At 42.8% G+C, this 17,679-nt stretch overlaps 3 protein-coding genes across 6 annotated transcripts in view; all 3 read left to right on the top strand.

The window, feature by feature from the left end:
* The first annotated feature begins 1,077 nt into the window (after window positions 1-1,077).
* LOC103470931 (uncharacterized) lies at window positions 1,078-2,994 on the top strand. Its single transcript, XM_008419651.2, has 2 exons — window positions 1,078-1,417; window positions 1,752-2,994. Exons 1-2 carry the CDS (start codon window positions 1,252-1,254, stop codon window positions 2,432-2,434), a joined length of 849 nt encoding a protein of 282 aa, XP_008417873.1. The 5' UTR covers window positions 1,078-1,251; the 3' UTR covers window positions 2,435-2,994.
* Window positions 2,995-5,704: 2,710 nt separating this feature from the next.
* LOC103470933 (sodium/hydrogen exchanger 2-like) lies at window positions 5,705-14,739 on the top strand. Of its 2 annotated transcripts, none has more exons than XM_017306964.1 (13): window positions 5,705-5,942; window positions 7,234-7,456; window positions 7,613-7,853; window positions 7,928-8,178; window positions 8,811-9,028; window positions 9,102-9,298; window positions 9,372-9,461; window positions 10,855-10,925; window positions 11,072-11,206; window positions 11,615-11,711; window positions 11,798-11,917; window positions 12,423-12,486; window positions 13,802-14,739. In XM_017306964.1, the coding sequence occupies exons 1-13, from the start codon at window positions 5,705-5,707 to the stop codon at window positions 13,984-13,986; spliced, it is 2,130 nt and encodes a 709-aa protein (XP_017162453.1). In that variant the 3' UTR covers window positions 13,987-14,739. The 2 variants fall into 2 exon arrangements, with proteins under 2 accessions (XP_017162453.1, XP_017162454.1); XM_017306965.1 differs by having other exon boundaries at window positions 5,861-5,942; window positions 11,801-11,917.
* Window positions 14,740-14,820: 81 nt separating this feature from the next.
* Window positions 14,821-17,679, top strand: part of LOC103470930 (transmembrane protein 182-like) — a 15,618-nt gene continuing 12,759 nt past the window's right edge. The window contains exons 1-3 of one of the 3 annotated variants that reach the window (XM_008419648.2): window positions 14,821-15,096; window positions 17,056-17,179; window positions 17,311-17,430. In XM_008419648.2, coding sequence (XP_008417870.1) covers window positions 14,926-15,096; window positions 17,056-17,179; window positions 17,311-17,430 — 415 coding nt within the window. In that variant the 5' untranslated portion in view covers window positions 14,821-14,925. The remainder of the gene's footprint in view (window positions 15,097-17,055; window positions 17,180-17,310; window positions 17,431-17,679) is intronic. The other 2 variants (XM_008419649.2, XM_008419650.2) reach the window with 2 other exon arrangements.

The following is a 17,679-nucleotide window of genomic DNA, read 5'->3' as shown; positions in this document are numbered from 1 at the left end:
AAACTAGTTTTCATGTCATTGAATTAAATAAGTATTTGTCTCCCATGTCAACAACGTGGCACACAGATTAATTTATCAATGAAAGATACTTCTGCTTTCCACACATCATGTGTGAATCATCTTTTCAACTCCAACCTCTTCTTTATTTCTGAGTAATAATAAAAAAAACAAAGTAGGTCGGTGACTAAATAGTGGTGATCTAATAGAGCTGCAGTGATCTAAAAGACCTCTAGCTACAGCTTACAGCTGTTCCTGTGATGACTTTGAAAAGCATAAAATATAACGAACTTGTGAGAAATTGCCTCACGGGGTAAAAATGATAATGAAAATGGTGCCTAAAACTATGACACACACTTAATTTAGAGGTGTCTGCAGATCTTGATCGTGTCTTTAGGAGGTAATTCAATCAATTTATTGAGATGTGTTGAACGTGGGATACTATTAAAGTTTTAGGACATCAAGGACTGGAGTTGAGACACCAGATCAAAATAAGTCTGTCAGAAGCAAGGATACCATATCTCACCTCCGGTCCCTCTCACCACCAGCATCAAAGACAAAGATGGGTGGGATCAAACCGGTGACCCACTGATTACAGGACTAACTCCTACCGCCGTCGCCACAAATGCTCTGGCCTTGAAGAAGCGGCACCAGGCTCTTTGGTATTGACCCAACACACTGATATTAGATAAATATCTCCAGTAAAACACGGAGGTGTAAGATTTACATTTGAAACAGGTTTTCTGCGACGAGTGCAAGATAGTTTTACCATACTTATGGGCCAATCAAACCTTGGGCGAGAACCTTCTTCTCTCAGTCAGAATGTTAAAGGTTTGTGGAAGAGACTTCTAGCATTTCAGTGATCTGAGGAGGAACAGTAAGGCAACAAACCATTGGCCAAAGAAGAAGTTCACTGAGATCATGGGGTGACCTCCCAGTCTTCAGCTGACTGGAAATGGAGCTGAAGCTTAACGCCAAGAAAGAAGTCAGTTCCTGTACAGAGCAGGGAATCTCTCTTGAAGTCTACAAACTGGCAATCCTATTTATTTCTTTTTTTTTTTTACTCTGTGATGTTTGGCGAGATATTAATAAAGGAAGTGAGAGGTGGGGGCTGCCCGTTCTCAAATGCAGAAGTGAAACAGGGCAAAAGAGCTGCATCATTACACTGGCGACGTAACACCGCCATTAAGATTTGAAATTATCGCTCGAAATAAGCCGAAAGGACGGCACAGAGGAGAGGATATTCCTGGAGTCATGCTTGCTGAAGGTTTTCTCAGATTAATGTGCTACAGGGAGGAGAGGAAGTTCGCCACAGCTTCCAAAAGGAAAGGATATCAGACGAGCACGCGATGTGCCGATCCGCTCAGCTGTGCTGTCTCTGAGCCGAACTTTGTCAACCCACAGATACATTTGGCCGAAGGTGAGTAGACTTGCTACTAAGGTTTTCTAGCAGCATTGTTGGAAGAAGAATCCAGCAATCTAAAAACTGACTACATTGCTTTCATCTTGTGTTACTTTATCTTCTAGTTGCACTGTTTCAGTAGGTCTGTAGTTCTTCCTCTTTTGCCAGATATGATCTTCCCAACACACTCTAGCGGTTTTAAGTTGTTTCTGACAATATCCACGTTCTACTTACTTTTAAACTGCACATCTCTCTAAATTTAAGGCATCTAAAGCTTAACATTTGAAATTTGGTAAGGTTAAGGGAAAGTGAATGCTACACTGGAATCATTCACTGTGTTTTCTGTGATCAGAGTCAAACCAGGAAGAGCTGGATCCCAACAAACCCCAGGGACTGAAAGTGGTCTCCGAGCCTCCAGGTCTCCTGATTCCTGGGTGTTCGCCGGCAGCTGCCCTCCCACCCATCTGCGTCGAAGACTGCAGCCTCCTGGAGCATTACCCAGACCTGCAGGTGGCCGACTCAGGCCGCATCTCACACAACATCCCCAGAACCGTGGCCAACCAAGAGGACTTTCACTTTCAGCCTAATGTCCCAGAGGCGTACCTCCAAACGGAGGCCAAACAAGAGTCCATCCCAGACCAGGGGTACCTGGTGATGGGGGCGAGTGAAAACATCAGCTTGGATCTGCCTGGTTTGGAGCCCGTGTCCAACTCTGTGTTGAATTGGTTTCTGGAGAAACAGCTGGAGGAGGTTTACATGCAACACCTGACCGACAACTTGGCCCGATGCGACTCCCACTTTGGACACAGCCTTCTGCACGGCCTGGGTCCGCCACCGCAGCCCGGTTGCCAGTCACACGGGCCGTACTCACTGGAAGCCAGTCTGGAGGAAGGATCCAGGGGGGACAGTGACGAGAAAATTAGCTATCTGAACACCCACAACTTAGTGCCCTGCTCATCTACCTTCAGCTCTCCTATGCTGAGGATTTCGGAGGTGGACAATCCTCAGCTTCAAGGGAACAATCCATCAAAGTAATAAAAATCATGATGCACAATTTCTTTTTAATATCTGTGCCTGACATTCAATTTTTTAAACCCCAATAGTGTATATAAAAGGATTGTATCAGTGGGTTTTGTGATGCAAAGCCTTTTTCTTGCCCACTGAAATGACGCCTGGATCAGAGCAGCTTCCATACGCCATCTGCTGTTTGATTCTGGTATTACATCTACATCAACTTACAAGACATTGAATGAATTGAATTTCACAGGCATTGCTAAATTAAATTAGGAGATATTTCAGTCAGTTGTTGCTTGCTGTTTTTATACATGAATAAATCATCACTTTTTTCAACTTCATCTTAGTAGCCGCACATATTTTGCTGATTGAAATTATTTATACACCAAGAAGATTAATATTTGGGGAAAAATTGTGGTTGAGAACAAGAAAGTATAAAGGGAGCCGCTCACTAATTCAGTCATAGATCAACACACTGAGCTCATGTTTACATGTTTTATCACATTGTTATTACAAACTTCAAAAAGTACATGTAAAGTACAGCGTGCCTTTTTTTTTTACAGCATGTTTTACTCTGATAACATCCAGAGCAATTAAACTGACTCCACATGTTGACTATTTAGTCAATTAAGTCCACCTGAGTGTAATTTGATCACATTTTGAGTACCGCTTTTCTGTGGAGGCCTCAGAGGTTTAGATGTGTGAGATGGGCCGTTTTGAGGTTAAGGATTGAGTGAATAAACAGATTTACAAGGACAGGTAAAGGGAGGTAGTTCAAGGAGAAAATTGGGCTGTAAAACAAGATTAGTTTACATGTTTAATCCATTATTTGTAAAAAAAAAAAAAAAAAAAAGACTACAGCTTAGCTGCAACCCTACCAACACATTAGCCTTCTGGTAAAGACACTGCTTCCTATGGAAAATGCATAAAAACAACCTTTAAAAACTGTTGTGTACTTCAGATGTTGCTTTATCAATCAAATCAAAGTAGTTTTTACCTGTAAATTGACAAATTACATCAATGTGAAAAGGTGTTCCATATTATTTCAGTTTAAGGATTCCTCATCAAATTACAGTGAAAAGGTATTTAATACTATTTTTTAAACAGTTTTAATGGGTTTTATTGCTGCGCTCTGGGTCAACTGGCCCTTCGAGGACATTTATGATCTTGATGTCATAAATTGAAAATGAGTTTGACATTCCTGTAGTAGATGATCTCCACCCAATCTGACTCACAAAGAGGAACTAGTGAAAAACTCAATTTCCAGAAGTGAAAGGGGCGCTGTGATGTAAAATCAACTTGCTTCTCATCATGTTAAAGTGCTCCTTCAGACTAGCCACCAGCAATCAGCAGACACCAGCAGAGCTCATTTTGGAGCTACTTCTCAGAGCAACGCTGCTGAAAACTTCACTAAAGAGTTAATAGAGGAGCCATGTTGTAATGACTTCCTTAAGGCGGAGTTTCAGAAAGAGCAGAAGCTTCTTAAAGAGACAGAGGCCCAATTTCAAGGCGTTAAATATCAAGGTTACATTTCTTTAAATGTTTGATATAAATAGTATTTTTTATAACAACTGAATTTGCCATAGTTACTTGATTGTGTTATAAAAAGGTATTATAAGCTTGTAGAGACAAACTTCACAGTGTTGACTCAGGGGTGTTCAAAAATGATAAAAAAAGAGGTTGAAAACCGATTAAAACCAGTAAAAAAGTTGGTTCTAAATAGTAAAGCAATCAAATCTCTCCTTTTAATTCTACTTCAGTGTGTTTTCTCTGTATTGTGTGATGCAACATAAGTGCCAAGTGGCTTTTTGGGGGTCTCCTGGTATCTTCCTGCTCATCAGAAACATTCAAATCTGAACCACACCAACAGCTCCAATCAGCTGGTTTGTAATTGTGAATGCAAAGCACTTTTCAGACTCGTGAAATCAAACTAAATCTCTCTGGAGCCTCGAATGGTGCACGATTAGCCTGAGCTACAGAAAAAAAGGGAGTTGTGTTCACTGAAACCTGGCGGGCTCCACTTCCACCCAGCCAGCTTGAATCAAAGCTACCTGCAGAGGACCGTGAGGCACGGCGCACATTCAGGAGAGCAATTATACCAAGACTTACCGCAGATTCGACTGCTTAAGTTAGATTTGTAACCCGCGAAGCCTAAAATCCTCACAGCCAGGTTCTCTGCAGTCAAGGTGACGGCGATCCATTAGCATGCAGCTACACTGTTAACGCCTGAGGCGCTTTACTCCACTGCGCTCAGAGATGGAAAACAGAGATTCGACAAGGTTTCGCCTGTAATTAGTGGATTAGACGTGTCTAATCGCGCAACGTCTCTCCAGAGATTGTGGCAGGTAAATCTGTGGTAATCTAAAAATTAAATTCAAAGACAAAGAGTGAGATAATGTTTCCCCCCCGGGGGACAAGAGGGAGGAAATCAAGCAAGAGCAAAACTAGTTTTAAAGAACAGTGAGAACACGAGGAACCGGTTTGAATTCTGCATAAGATCACTTGGTTGCTGTTTTCATCAATTTGTGCTGGCAGGGATGTTTTCAATGGCACACAGTGGCTTAGAAAAGAAGTTATACTTTCTTATCATCACTTTTATTGTTATCCCAATAAATACCACAAAATACTGTGCTAGCATTTTATGGTCATTGTAAATAAAAACCCCGAATGCTCTTCTCTCCACTCCACAATTATGTACCACTTTTTTGTAAATTACAGCTAAAAAAAATATGCAACATTCCATCTCACTGTCCTGCTTTTAAATGAATGTTTCTTTTTTTCTAGTAAATATCAAGTGGAGTATCATGACGGAAATCGTAATTCTTCCCTTGTTGGATCTCAGCACCTTGACACTGTGGCAAAAATTAAGACTGCTGGCTAGGACGTGTTTAAAAATGAAATAATAAAATAAAATAATTATTTCTACATCAGACCATCCCTGTTGGATGAAATCCCGGTGTTTGGGTTTTGGCTTTTTTGGGAAATAACATCCCTCTGAATCATTTGCTATTGTAACTCAGGCGAAGCTTTTGCTAATCAACAGGCTGTGACTGCAGAGAACACAGTTAAAACTGCACCGATGGGACAGAAACAAAACAGAGAGAGTGTGCACACAGCAGTAGCACCTGCGCTCTGAGCTGTTGGACCGACGTCGCTGCCAGCTCAGGGATTCCTGTGCACATTAGCGTGTGCAGTTTTGGTGAAAGTACACGAGTCGCTGGCCCGCCCTCTGTCTCTCTGACCCCTGTCCTATTCTCTGCCTCTCTCCTGTTGTTCCAGCATGGCTGCAGGATGGCTGTACTTTGGCCTCTCCCTCTGCTGCTCTCCCAGCATCTCTGGGCCTGTTTGGCCTTGACCCTCCCGGATGAGCCTCACGACGGGCCCCCGTCGGCGGGCTTCGACGCCAGCCGCGTCGGTCCATCTGTGGATCTGCCCGGTGCCCTGAGGGTGTTCAGCTTGGACTACCACCATGTGCAGGCCCCCTTTGAGATTGTGCTGTGGATAATGCTGGCCTCACTGGCTAAGCTGGGTAAGGCCGACAGCAGCGCCTCTGTGACGGACTGTTGAAAACGGGGTGAAGGGGAAAAAAAAAAGAAAAACTCTCTCAAATTCAGGGTGAGAAATGTGAAATGTGAGGAATATTATCAAATGTCCGTAATATGGCAGATTTGTATGTATGGTGCCAATTCACAACAAATGTCATCTCCAATCATTTCAATTCATCTGTACATACATTCCAAATGATTCCAGTTAAACAACAAAACATTTAAAACTCACATAGAAACAACAGTCTAACATTATTTTGGTAAATGTTGGGTATTTGATCAAGCGTGCATTTAAAGGACTTTGAACTGCCTTGTTCCTGAAGTGTGCTATGCAAATAAACTTGATCTATTTATTGATTAGTCATCAGAACATTGTATAACTGAAAAACTTTGGCAATTTGGCCAAAGCAGCCAAATTACTGAAATTCTGTTAAAATTTCGCAACATTCGTCAAGGACTGCAGTAAAATCAGGCCAGAGTCTCTCCAGGTTTCAGATAAATGAGGAAAGGAGCAGTCCAGTGTTTACGGCCAAATGCGGAATCTAAGAAAGCTGAGAAAGCATGTTTGGAACCTGGCAGATTTCCTCCGTTTATGGTTTTCATCCCTTAAATGTTACATCTAAATTTTAATGCCAGACGGAAATAACCAAAGTAAAAACAAGAAGGAGAAAGCTATCCAAACCAACCACATCTGAAATGGAAAATGTTAAATTACCTCCTAAATGTGTTGCCTGTTTCAGGTCACAATTGGATTTAACTAGTCCACTTAAAAACAATCATTTATGTGGTTTCTTTGTCACTTTCAGATATTTAGAGGCAGACTTTCTGTCTTTGGACCATTTTTTTGTTGCAAAGACCACACCTGATAAAAGTCACAAATTATTCTCCCTCATAAATCTGGTGGAGTAGATTTACCAGAGTATCGCCGGCGTTCCTTCTTTCTTCTGTCTGTGTCCCCTGGTTTCCCTAGATAGAATTTTTTTTATTAATTTGAAAAATAAACTGAGCTGATAAATAGGATTAACTTAAGTCAGTCTATCCCAACCTTTTTTTTTAGAAAAACATACCCTGTCACATAAGACCTTGTGACTTGATAGCCCAAATCAGTCAAAATGTGGTTTAACAAATTCTCTGAGTAAATCAAACTTTTTAAACTTCACAGTTTTATTGCTATTTTACAACTAAACCACACAATAACTTTGCTATTGGTGATATAGAAAGTCAGAGTAATCTGCTGACACATCTGACTTTCGCCTCTTGGTGTCATCTTCTCAGGTTTCCACTGGTCCGGTCGAGTCCCAGCTGTTGTCCCAGAGAGTTGCGTCCTCATCATGGTGGGCCTGCTTGTGGGAGGGGTGATCTACGGGGTCCGCCACTCTGCTCCCCCTACCCTGAGTGCCGACGCGTTCTTCCTCTTCCTGCTCCCGCCCATCGTTCTAGATGCAGGTTACTTCCTGCCTGGGAGGTTGTTCTTTGAAAACCTGGGTACCATCCTCTGGTTCGTACCTCGACTGCTTAGTTTTCTTTTAAAATACACGTATGCTTGTGATTAGATTTGAATAAAATTGTTAACATGTTACCCAAGATGTAACTTGCGAACATGCAAAGGCCACGAACAGGAGAGAAGAAGACCTTCCTGTTACTCCACCTGCAGGTATGCGGTGCTGGGAACCTTATGGAACGTACTGGGCATTGGCCTGTCTCTGTACGGCGTTTGCCTGCTGGTTCCAGACTCTCTGGGTGACATCTCTCTGCTCCACTGCCTGCTGTTTGGCTCGTTGATCGCTGCCGTTGACCCCGTGGCCGTGCTGTCTGTCTTCCAAGAGATGCACGTCAATGAACAGCTGCACATCTTGGTGTTTGGAGAGTCGCTGCTCAACGACGCTGTCACAGTGGTCAGTGGTGTTTCCAGAGATGTTTTTTTTTTCTACTTGTAGAATCTACTGAAGTGCACTACTCCACCTCTTAGGTGCTCTACAAGCTCTTTGAGTCCGTTCTGCGTCTGCCTTCGGTGACTGGACTGGATGTACTGGTGGGAGGTTGCAGGCTGATAGTGGTGGGTTTGGGAGGTTTCTTTGTGGGACTGTTCTTTGGCTTGGTGTCAGCTCTCACCTCACGGTTCACCTCCAGAGCCCAGGTCATCGCTCCTCTCTTTGTCTTCCTGTATTCCTACCTGTCCTACCTGACTTCAGAAATGCTTCACTTCTCAGGAATCACGGCGTGAGTATTGACGTCTGTCATCCCAACCCTTTCTAAAGGCTACTGTACCATGATGTGAATTTAAGGATTTTTTTTAAAGATGGGTCATTGGCTGAAGGAAGGGATGGATGGGCTGAATGAACTGGATGAGTGATGAGTCATCTGTAAAGAGACATGAATGGAGACTCAGTGTGGGGTACAGTCTTCAGAAAATATCCTCTCCTGAGCCTGTTAAGGACCCCCAAGATGGAACCTGAAACAGAAAGAGGTTAGAAGGCAATCTGGGGGAAGGAATGAGGCTGAAAGGCAAGGGACATGGTGATGGAGGAAGAAATGAAGGGATGGAGCAAGGGATGAAGGAGGACCAAAGGATGAAACAAGGAATGAGGTGATGGATCAAAGAATGAAGGATAGAGCAAGGGCAGAAGATAGAGGAAGGGATAAAGGATTGAGGAATGAGGGTGTAATGAGGGGGCCCTGACTCACCCACTCAGGTAGGGTGAGTAAGGGCAGGTGTTGAAAGAGCATTACGGCAGTGGAGTGCCAGGTGAAGTTATAGACGAGTGACTAGAGGGGAGTTTGAGGTTTGGTCCTGCTCCTGAACCTGCCATATTAACTTCATTTATCAGTATTGTTTTTCCCCAATCCTCCAGCATTGTGACCTGTGCCGTGACCATGAAACAGTACGTGGAGGCTAACGTGTCAGAGCGCAGCAACACCAGCATCCAGTACTTCCTGAAGATGTGGAGTAGCGTGAGTGAGACCTTGATCTTTGTCTTCCTCGGTGTGTCCACCATACAAGACATACACATGTGGAGCTGGCCCTTCGTCTGCTCCACCCTGCTGCTCTGCCTCGTCTGGAGGGCCACAGGTATTTCTTACGTATGAAATTACTTCAGTCTTTAAAGAACGTCTCTTGCTCAACCATCATTCCTATGCGTAAGGCGTTCTCCTGCTTACCGCTGTTGTGAACAAGTTTCGGAGGAACGCCGTGACCTTCAGAGACCAGTTCATCATCGCCTACGGTGGCCTGAGAGGAGCAATCTGCTTTTCTCTGGTCTTCCTCATTGATGACTTCCCAAAGAAGAGGCTCTTCATCACAACCACCATCGTGGTCATTCTCTTTACCGTCTTTGTGCAGGTGAGAAATAAATGTGTATCATAACAGCTGAATCAATAGAAGGGGTGATTTTAGATTTTTACCCACCCATTAGGGGATGACCATCAAGCCTCTGGTGGAGCTGCTGGACGTGAAGAGGAAGAAGAGAGCTCTGCCTACAGTCAGCGAGGAGATCCACAGCAGGGTGAGACTTCTTAGCTGCAGTTTCCATCTGCAGCCATTTTAACACCTTACACAGATTCTCAGATTCTCATGAATGTCCTTTGAACTAATCCTCTCTATTGCAGCTCTGGCTGTTGAAGCTCATTGCAACAACCGGAGAAAAACCTTCTCCCTAAGTCAAATCTATTGCTGCCTTTAACAGGTTTCCTTTCAGTACCCTCCCTTACTTGGCTTCTTCCATCTTCACATCAGTTCTGATCAGTTCCATCTGTATCAGCTGACGTAAAGCATCCTCACAGCATGAGGCTGCTGTCTCCTTGTTTTATCATGGAGTATTTTGTTCAGGGTTGTGGGGCAGTAATAAGTTTCTAACACAATTTGTATTTTACATGTCTGCCAAAAACTTTAATTTTGGCTTCTTATCAATGCCTTCCTTCTTGCCACTTTTCCATAACGACAATATTTGTTTAACATATGACTGATAGCAGCCTTTCAACAGATTGTCCCACCTGAGCTATAGATCTCTGTAGCTCTTCCAGAGTTACCATGGGCCAGCTGACTGGGTCTCTTGTTATCCTGTCTTTGTCTTTAACAGGTAGCAGTTCTTTTAGGGTTTGGGTTAGGCGGTTGGGGGTTGGACATTATTGGATATTTGGGATGCAGGAGCCCTTTTTATTATTGTGCTACTATTTCCTACTACTCTGAAATTATGGATTATCTGTACTTTTCGCTGCCATTAACTTAATTCTTTCTACTTTTCTCTCTTTGTGGAAGTCACAACAGCTTCATGTTCTGTTTGACTAAACACTAAGCTCTGTCTTTCTGCGTTTAACCCTGACTGTCTCCTACAAAAGCTTAATGATACTATTGTTGCCACCATCTACACTACATGTTCTTCATCTCATAGATTTTACTACTCAGAGCTTAGTGTTTAGCTATTTCTTTCTCATAGCGGTTGCTAGCGGTGACTTCATGACATACTTTTCCTTTAACAGAAAGTACTCTTAGACCCGTTTGTGTGTTGTGTGTGTCTACTCTACACTCTGAGAAAGATTTGGCTGGATGTTTGTTCCTGGTAAAAAGGAATCGTTCATTCATGCTGTCATGTATTGCTCACACAAGAGGAAGGATTTCTGCGTAGTCAGTATCTCTATGAAATTGATTTGGCATCTTGAGACAAACATTTTATCATATATCTTATTTTTGGTCTTAAAATGTACTTTAAGATTGCCTTTGTTTTGAATAAGTACAATATAATTCAAGTTAAATTAATTAAACTAACCAAAATGCTTGTCAACTGACCAGGAAAATCATGTTTAGTCAAACGTTAAGACGAGTGTGTGAACGGTTGAACAAAGACAAATTTTAATAATAAGTATGATGTATGGAAATGAAGATAAAACATTTGCTTTTAGCTCTTGGACCATCTGCTGTCAGGAATAGAAGATGTGGTTGGCTACTGGGGGCAACATTACTGGAAAGACAGGTTAGTTTATCTCATCCCCCCCTATTTTTTTTTTACCCTGGAGAGTTGGTATTTTTTCTGATCATGTGACGCAAAACAGCCACTAGGTGGCAGCAAATAATTCATAACATGGAACGTTTTCCATCTGTGGTTTGCGTTTGTGTGAGGTTTGAGCAGTTCAACAAGAAGTACCTTCGACGTTTCCTTATCGGTGAGCGTCACCAGGCTCGATCCAGCATCCTGAGAGTCTACCAGGAGCTGGAGAGGAGGGAGCAGCAGGGGGACAAAGAGGCGCCACCGCAGTAAGAGGACAGAACCGCAGAACCCACCCAATACTCCTACAGGAGTTTGGAAAAATGATCTATTAAGGAATCCTGGTGTAAACCAAGATTTAGGAAAAAAATCTAACAAAAAAAAAGAAGAAAAAAAAACTGATCCAAGCCTTTTCTTTAAACTGACCTGGTCTGACACTGTGGACCCTATTAGGATACATTTGAACTGCTAACATCTGAACAACTTTTCTGGTTTTTAAGTATTTCACTGAACAAGTTTAAATTTTACCCTCATGAGGCAAATGTACAATCACTATGGTATTCATGGCCATAATTGGTGATATCATCTAATGGAAACCAAACATCCCCATTTTCACATAAAACCCCAATTATGCCTGAAAGAAAACACCTTATGAACGTTCACGCCTTTCCTTTCAGAGTGGACCCCCGCCCTGGCGGCCGTCCCCTCCTGCCGGAGGAAATGGACAGCATCAGGCGTATTCTGTCCAGAAACCTTCAAAGCTTTAACAAGAAGGTAGATCACAAACCCTCCTCTGAGGTTCCTCCTTGCTCCAGCCAGTAGAGGGAATAAATAAATAAGTGTGTGAAATCTGACCGCAGCAGACTCCAGCCTACAGCAGACACACCTTGCACCAAGACGTCACGGCAAAGACGGCCCTGCACAGACATCAGAGTCTTCCAGAGAGACACACCTGCAACAGAAGCACGCTCTGCCCACAGGTAACCAGAAAAAAACACATCCAGAGAGGTTTCTAAGAAAAGCCGTTTAGACCATCAATACAAGCTGATTTAATTCAAAAGAATTTGTGGTGGCTATTTATTTAGAAATGATCAGAATTTGACAATCAATCGTCACGTTTATGTGTAACAAGGCAGTTCAAAGTGCTTTACACCACAAAAACACAAAAATAAAAAGTCATAAAAACAACGCACAGAAACCAAGTAACTAACATTACATTCTGACAAATCCCTTCATCAAAATTATCAATACACATTGAACATGTTGGTCAATTATCCATTTATTGTGGCTCAAATGCAAATGTTAAAAGGTTTTAATCTTTATTTAAAGGAATTCTGTGTTTTTCAGCTGTTTTGCAGTTTTCTGGGAGTTTATTCCAGATTTCTGGTGCTTTATAATCTGAATGCTGCTTCTCCACATTTGGTTCTGGTTCTGGGGATGTTACGCTGCATCTTTACTTCCTTTCTCTGTTATTTAAAATGTCAGCGGGCGGAAGGAGAGTTCTCCAAGTCTTATAGAGGGAGAGCACGACTCAGCAGATCTCACACAGGTAAGGAGCTGACGACGTAACGGTCAGAAACAGATGCATTAAGCGTCAAAAAGTGTTGATCCTTCTACTTCTATCTGAAATGTTGCACAGGATGCTGGTTTTCTTCAGAGTGATTATAAATAAACATATAATGATGAGTTTCAGCTAAAGTACATGTTTTTGTAGCTCTAAAACGGTTTTTTGCATAAATCTGACTGGATATTTGACCACTCCACTTCATTCAAGTTGGCTAGTTTTTTCAGGTTTTCATCAGTCCTGGGAGGCTTTGTTAAAGCCATTCAGAAAGCTTCATGTAAGTTTGGGTAGTTTTAATCAGACGATCTTTACTGAAAGCTAATTGCTCAGAAAGGCTAGGAAATATCAATGACTCACCAAGGTTGAAGCTTATAACCTGAGAGCTGCTGGAAAACCAGCAACTCTGTCCGCAGAGAGGCAAATTTAACACCAACATGGACCGGAAGAGAGCTGACCTAGAAAGAATTTCATGCTCCAGAATTGACACCTTCAAGCTCTGCTGAAGATAACAGCGTTCCACATCAACAAGCCGGACGCCTGGGGAGACACGTTCCAAAGGTCCAGAGAGACAAAGACTGAGAAACTCTGGCAAAGGAAAACCTTCAAAGTTAAGAGAAGTATGCCTCCTGTGAAGATTTAAATCATCCAGCTGGCATTTCATAAGTTCAGAATCTGGTTTGAAAAAGAATCTAAAACACCTGGACTAGTCTGGATTATTTAGAACATTTTTACTCTGCGCGATAATCGAGCGACTGAGATAAGCACGAAAATTTGCTCTGAGTTATACGATGCTGATTTCAGGGTCTTTAAAACACAGCGTGGATTTGTTAAAACAAAAGCAAGAGATTATTTCCTTTTCTGCGAGTGTGCATTCACATCTGCCGTTTAGTCCGGCTTTGGTCAAACTCCAGTTTGTTTGCCTAGACGGTCCGGGTCGGTTGAGGTGTGAGTGCAAAATCAAACTCTGATGTAGATAATAAAAAAAGCTAAGTCTGGTCCGTCTAAAAACGTAAGACTTGGCTCGATTCCAATGTTACAAACACGACAGTCTAGCTCTAGCGGTAGAAATGGCTCATGGTCTTTGACCGAAGACTAAAGAGAAATCCTACAACCAGTGAAATCTAACGCCACTGAATCGTTTGACGTGGTTAAGTGTGAAAGAGAACCGCACCTGCTGAAAATGGGACAAATGTTGATTCAATTTTGATCCAGTCTGGATTCATTGAAGTTCCTCCAGTTGTCCCAATGTCTGCTCAGTTGTCCTTGTGAAAAATAACTGTGATTTCTCCCCTTCTTGCAGTGTGCTCAGCAAGCCCGAGACGGTCTGACCCCCCTGACTCTGTAGACCCAGCCGCTCTGAATCCGACTCAGCCATCGGATCCTGAACCTGCGGAGGAGCAGCGATCTCCGCTGCACAGGGCGTCGATAGAAAGAGCAACAAAGAAACAACTCAGCTTTGTTCTGGAAAGTGAGATGCGTCAATAAAGGGAGAGAGTGGCTGCGTTTCCATTACAAATGTACGCAGAACTCTTCAATTGTCCAGAAAAAACAAAACAAAAAAAACACAATTTCTCAATTGCCGTGTTTCCATTAAATAAGAAACCCAATGAAAATCACAGGTGAATTTTCTGTTCACGCAATAAGTCATTAAAAAACACGCCGCGCCATGATCCTCCAACCACTTCCTGCCGCCTTCTTCTTCGTCTTTTCCACTAGTTGTAACATCCGGTTGTTGCTCATGATTCCCGAGATGCAAAAATAATGTTTCCATTGCCGTTTGCGAAACACGCTAATTTCACACGAAAACCCACCAACTTTTTTATTGAAAAATGTTTTTTTGTTGTTTTTTTCTCCAAATTGGCATGTTTCCAATAAGCACATTTATTTTTGAAATGTCAAATTGCAAAATGATGTGGTCGATAGAAACGCAGCTCCTGAGGAAGAAAAAGGCGAGTTAATAAAGAATCGCTCATAGCGGTAGCTGCTGTGTAGAGCTGCTGTAAGCAGGTCATGGACACGTTCCACACAAAGTTCTTGAAATGAACGAAACGGTTGTATCTTCTTGGGTGTCGCAAGCAAACAATAAAGCTCTACTCATTCTTGACAGCATCAGGTGGAGTTTTCAGGCTCATTCCCACCTTCAGACTCATTTATTTCCAACGCCTCTTCGTCATAAACACTAACACTCTGTCCACATTCCCCTCGCCCACGGACCCTCATCTTCGCACACTCACTGGTAATCTGACAAGGACAGACATTACTACGTCCCAAAATAACTTGTGTCCCCCCCATTTACCCTCCTCTCCCTGGAACAGCCTGACAGGACTTTTTAGGGACCGGGACAGAGGATTTAGATTAGGCGGTTGCTGGTGAGGACCTGAGGACTTCAGGCTCCAGGACGAGGGACAAAGTAGGTATAGGAACATGAAAATAGGAGCTGCAGCTTTGGCCGGGGGGACTTTCGGGGTGGTGGGCACCCTGTGTTTCCTCGTGGCCTTCAGTACCGACTACTGGCTGGTGGCCGTAACAGACTGTAACTCAGATGAGAACGCCAAACCCCACCCAACACTGGGCAAAGACACTAACAGGACAAAGGTAGGCCACCTTCTTTCTGCTACGCCGAGTTCAAGATCTCTGTCACAAAAGAAAGACGCGGCCCGCTTTCATTGTGACTACGTGACGACCACAAACAGACTACTATGGAAGCTAGTCAGATGTTTTGTAAACAGTGGCGTGCAGGATACGTCTCTTAGGATATTTAAAGACGCAGCGAAGCTATGTAGCGCTGCTCGTCCATAAATATGGAGGAGCAGGACTCCCATCCCCACAGCAGGTGGTGTTGAGTCGTCTTGACGTGTCTGAAAAACAAACTTCTGGAGATTGAGTTGACATTTGTATGGGATAGAACAAGTCAGTGTTGTGTGTTGACTATGAAGTGAACAAAAAAACAACAAAACGTTTTTAAATTTTTGATAAATATCTGGAAAGTATGGCAGATACTTACATTTCAGGCCTCTTTACTCTGAAAACTCTGGTAAAACTGACGCTCTGCGTGGCCCTGAAGTTACGGTTACAGTCCCTACCATCGGGAAGCTGATCAGGTCAACGGGAGGAAGGGAAAAACAGCGCAGTGATGTGAGAGACGTAAAACATGCTTCATGTCTCTCTCCTGCCACCTCATTAAAAAGGTGGCAGGAACTACAATGGGCTGGGTTGCGATGGCCTAGACAAAGTCCAGTTGAGAAATTTGGAAACCCATGTTCGTCTCAATGAATTGAGTTATTTATTTACATCAATTTCCAATATTGTTTAAAAAACTTAAATAAAGAAAATCTGCAGAATGTGCCTTTTTTATCCAATTAACGCTGGGTTACGGAAAAATATTTTTTGGAAGATGTTCGTGTTTTTTCAACTGAATTAGGACTATTTTTGCACGGCTGAATTTTTAAAAATGGCATCCAGTTTTCTCACTTAGGTCAGGTTGTTAATCTAATTTGATTTATAGAAATCTGATGTTCCGACTAAATTGATGACATTTTTGTGACGTTATCACTTTGTTTCCCTTGATATTACTCATCCAAAAAAGGTTTTAGGATAATTTTTTTTCTAACAGAGTGTTAATTAAATGTTACACACGTGTATTTCTACAAATTGACACTGATAAGGGTAAGAACATGTGAATTGATCATTACGTCTCCGCCTCTTTTCTGTCCTGGTGGAGTCTCTCCTCCTGCTCGTCACTCGCTGATCCAGATTCTCAGGAAACCGATCCAGATGTGAGAACAAGTGACGCATTTTGATGCTGATGTTGCTCCATAGCTCAGAAAGTTGACCTGATTGAGCGAAACCAAAGTAATTTTTGGATTCAGCTCATCAAAATGACCCTGAAACAGCTGAAAAACCTGTTGGCTGTTGACCAGAGCAATTGATTAATCGTCAGAATAATCGCTATCGACTGACATTGTCGAAGAAAGTGAATGCAGTTATGAATAACTCGTGGAAGTCCATTTAAATGTGATGCTGTTCTTCCCTTTGTGCGCCAGATCACGCTTTACAAAAATCAAAAGCCAATCCACAGCTGATTTCATGGCTCTAGAGGAACCACAACTATCAAATCAACTGATCTCCTTAGTAAAAATCATTAAAGTGCTCCTTTAATCTTCCAGTTTATTCTTCCATGCAGCATATGCGGAAAAAAGAAAGAAAGAAAATTCACAGAGCACATTGAGATGGATATATTTATGAAAGCTAATCCCCCTGTGAACTCATCACGGCGACAGAGTCTTTCATTTTCAATAAAGGACGATGATTAAAGTTGTTGTGTTACGCAGCACCATCAATCACGCTCCTGTCAAGCGAGTGGAGAGTTTTCACTCGTTCCCTCCAGGAAACCTCGGGCCGTAATCAGGACCACGTTTGATGCCGCGAGACAAAGAGCGACGCAGAGCTGCTCTCCTTAGACGTCTGTTGACGAAAGCTTACAGAAAAAAAGAAAAGAAAAGAAAGACACTCAAGTGTCTGTTTGTGTTATGTCTGTCCCTGTTCCTCTCTCAGATCCAGCCACACGAAGCCACCGCTGTTGCTCCTCCGTGGCTCACTCTGCACCACGAGGGGTTTTTCAGGCGCTGTATGTTTCCAGTGGAGCCCTCGACGCCAGCGCTCCTGGCCTCATTCATCAGTATGTTGAAATTTACGGGGTTTTTTTTTCACTAAAAGATATTTAACTTTTTTTTGAGGGGGGAGGGGGGGGGGGGTTGTGATGACATGCCCCCAGGACAGCCGAGTGAAGAGAAACTTGTTGACTTTTTGCCTCGCCTGTTCAAACTGCAGCAAACCCGCTGGGGGCTAAGGTGTGTTTCCGTGGTTACCTCTTCCCGCTGCCAGTCGCACTTGGACACGTTCCTGAGACGGTTTATGATGCTACTGCAGGTAACAGAAAAACAAAAACATAACTGGACCCCAAACTTAACCCTTTATTCCCTATATTTTTTTAAAAGTTTGAATTTGAAATATATCAGGACCTACAAGGTGTATTTGAATGGTTCAGGTATCAAAATAAAGGTAACACTCCGGAAAATACTCTAGATCAGTGTTTCTCAACCTTTTTTGGGCCAGCGCCCCCCTAGCCTTTATCCAGGTCCCTCACCGCCCCCCACCAAAGAATTTGCAGGCTACTTT

This window comes from Poecilia reticulata, linkage group LG10 (assembly GCF_000633615.1).
Source record: "Poecilia reticulata strain Guanapo linkage group LG10, Guppy_female_1.0+MT, whole genome shotgun sequence".
Classification (NCBI taxonomy): domain Eukaryota; kingdom Metazoa; phylum Chordata; class Actinopteri; order Cyprinodontiformes; family Poeciliidae; genus Poecilia; species Poecilia reticulata.
This window is presented reverse-complemented; position numbering and strand designations above follow the sequence as displayed.

Excerpts from the sequence above, each read along its gene's own strand:
- LOC103470931 (XM_008419651.2), top strand. The coding sequence starts at position 1,252 with ATGCTTGCTGAAGGTTTTCTCAGATTAATGTGCTACAGGGAGGAGAGG. Across the intron at positions 1,418-1,751 it reads ACAGATACATTTGGCCGAAG|AGTCAAACCAGGAAGAGCTG; the intron begins GTGAGTAGACTT and ends TTCTGTGATCAG.
- LOC103470933 (XM_017306964.1), top strand. The coding sequence starts at position 5,705 with ATGGCTGTACTTTGGCCTCTCCCTCTGCTGCTCTCCCAGCATCTCTGG. Across the intron at positions 7,457-7,612 it reads AACCTGGGTACCATCCTCTG|GTATGCGGTGCTGGGAACCT; the intron begins GTTCGTACCTCG and ends CTCCACCTGCAG. Across the intron at positions 7,854-7,927 it reads TCAACGACGCTGTCACAGTG|GTGCTCTACAAGCTCTTTGA; the intron begins GTCAGTGGTGTT and ends TCCACCTCTTAG.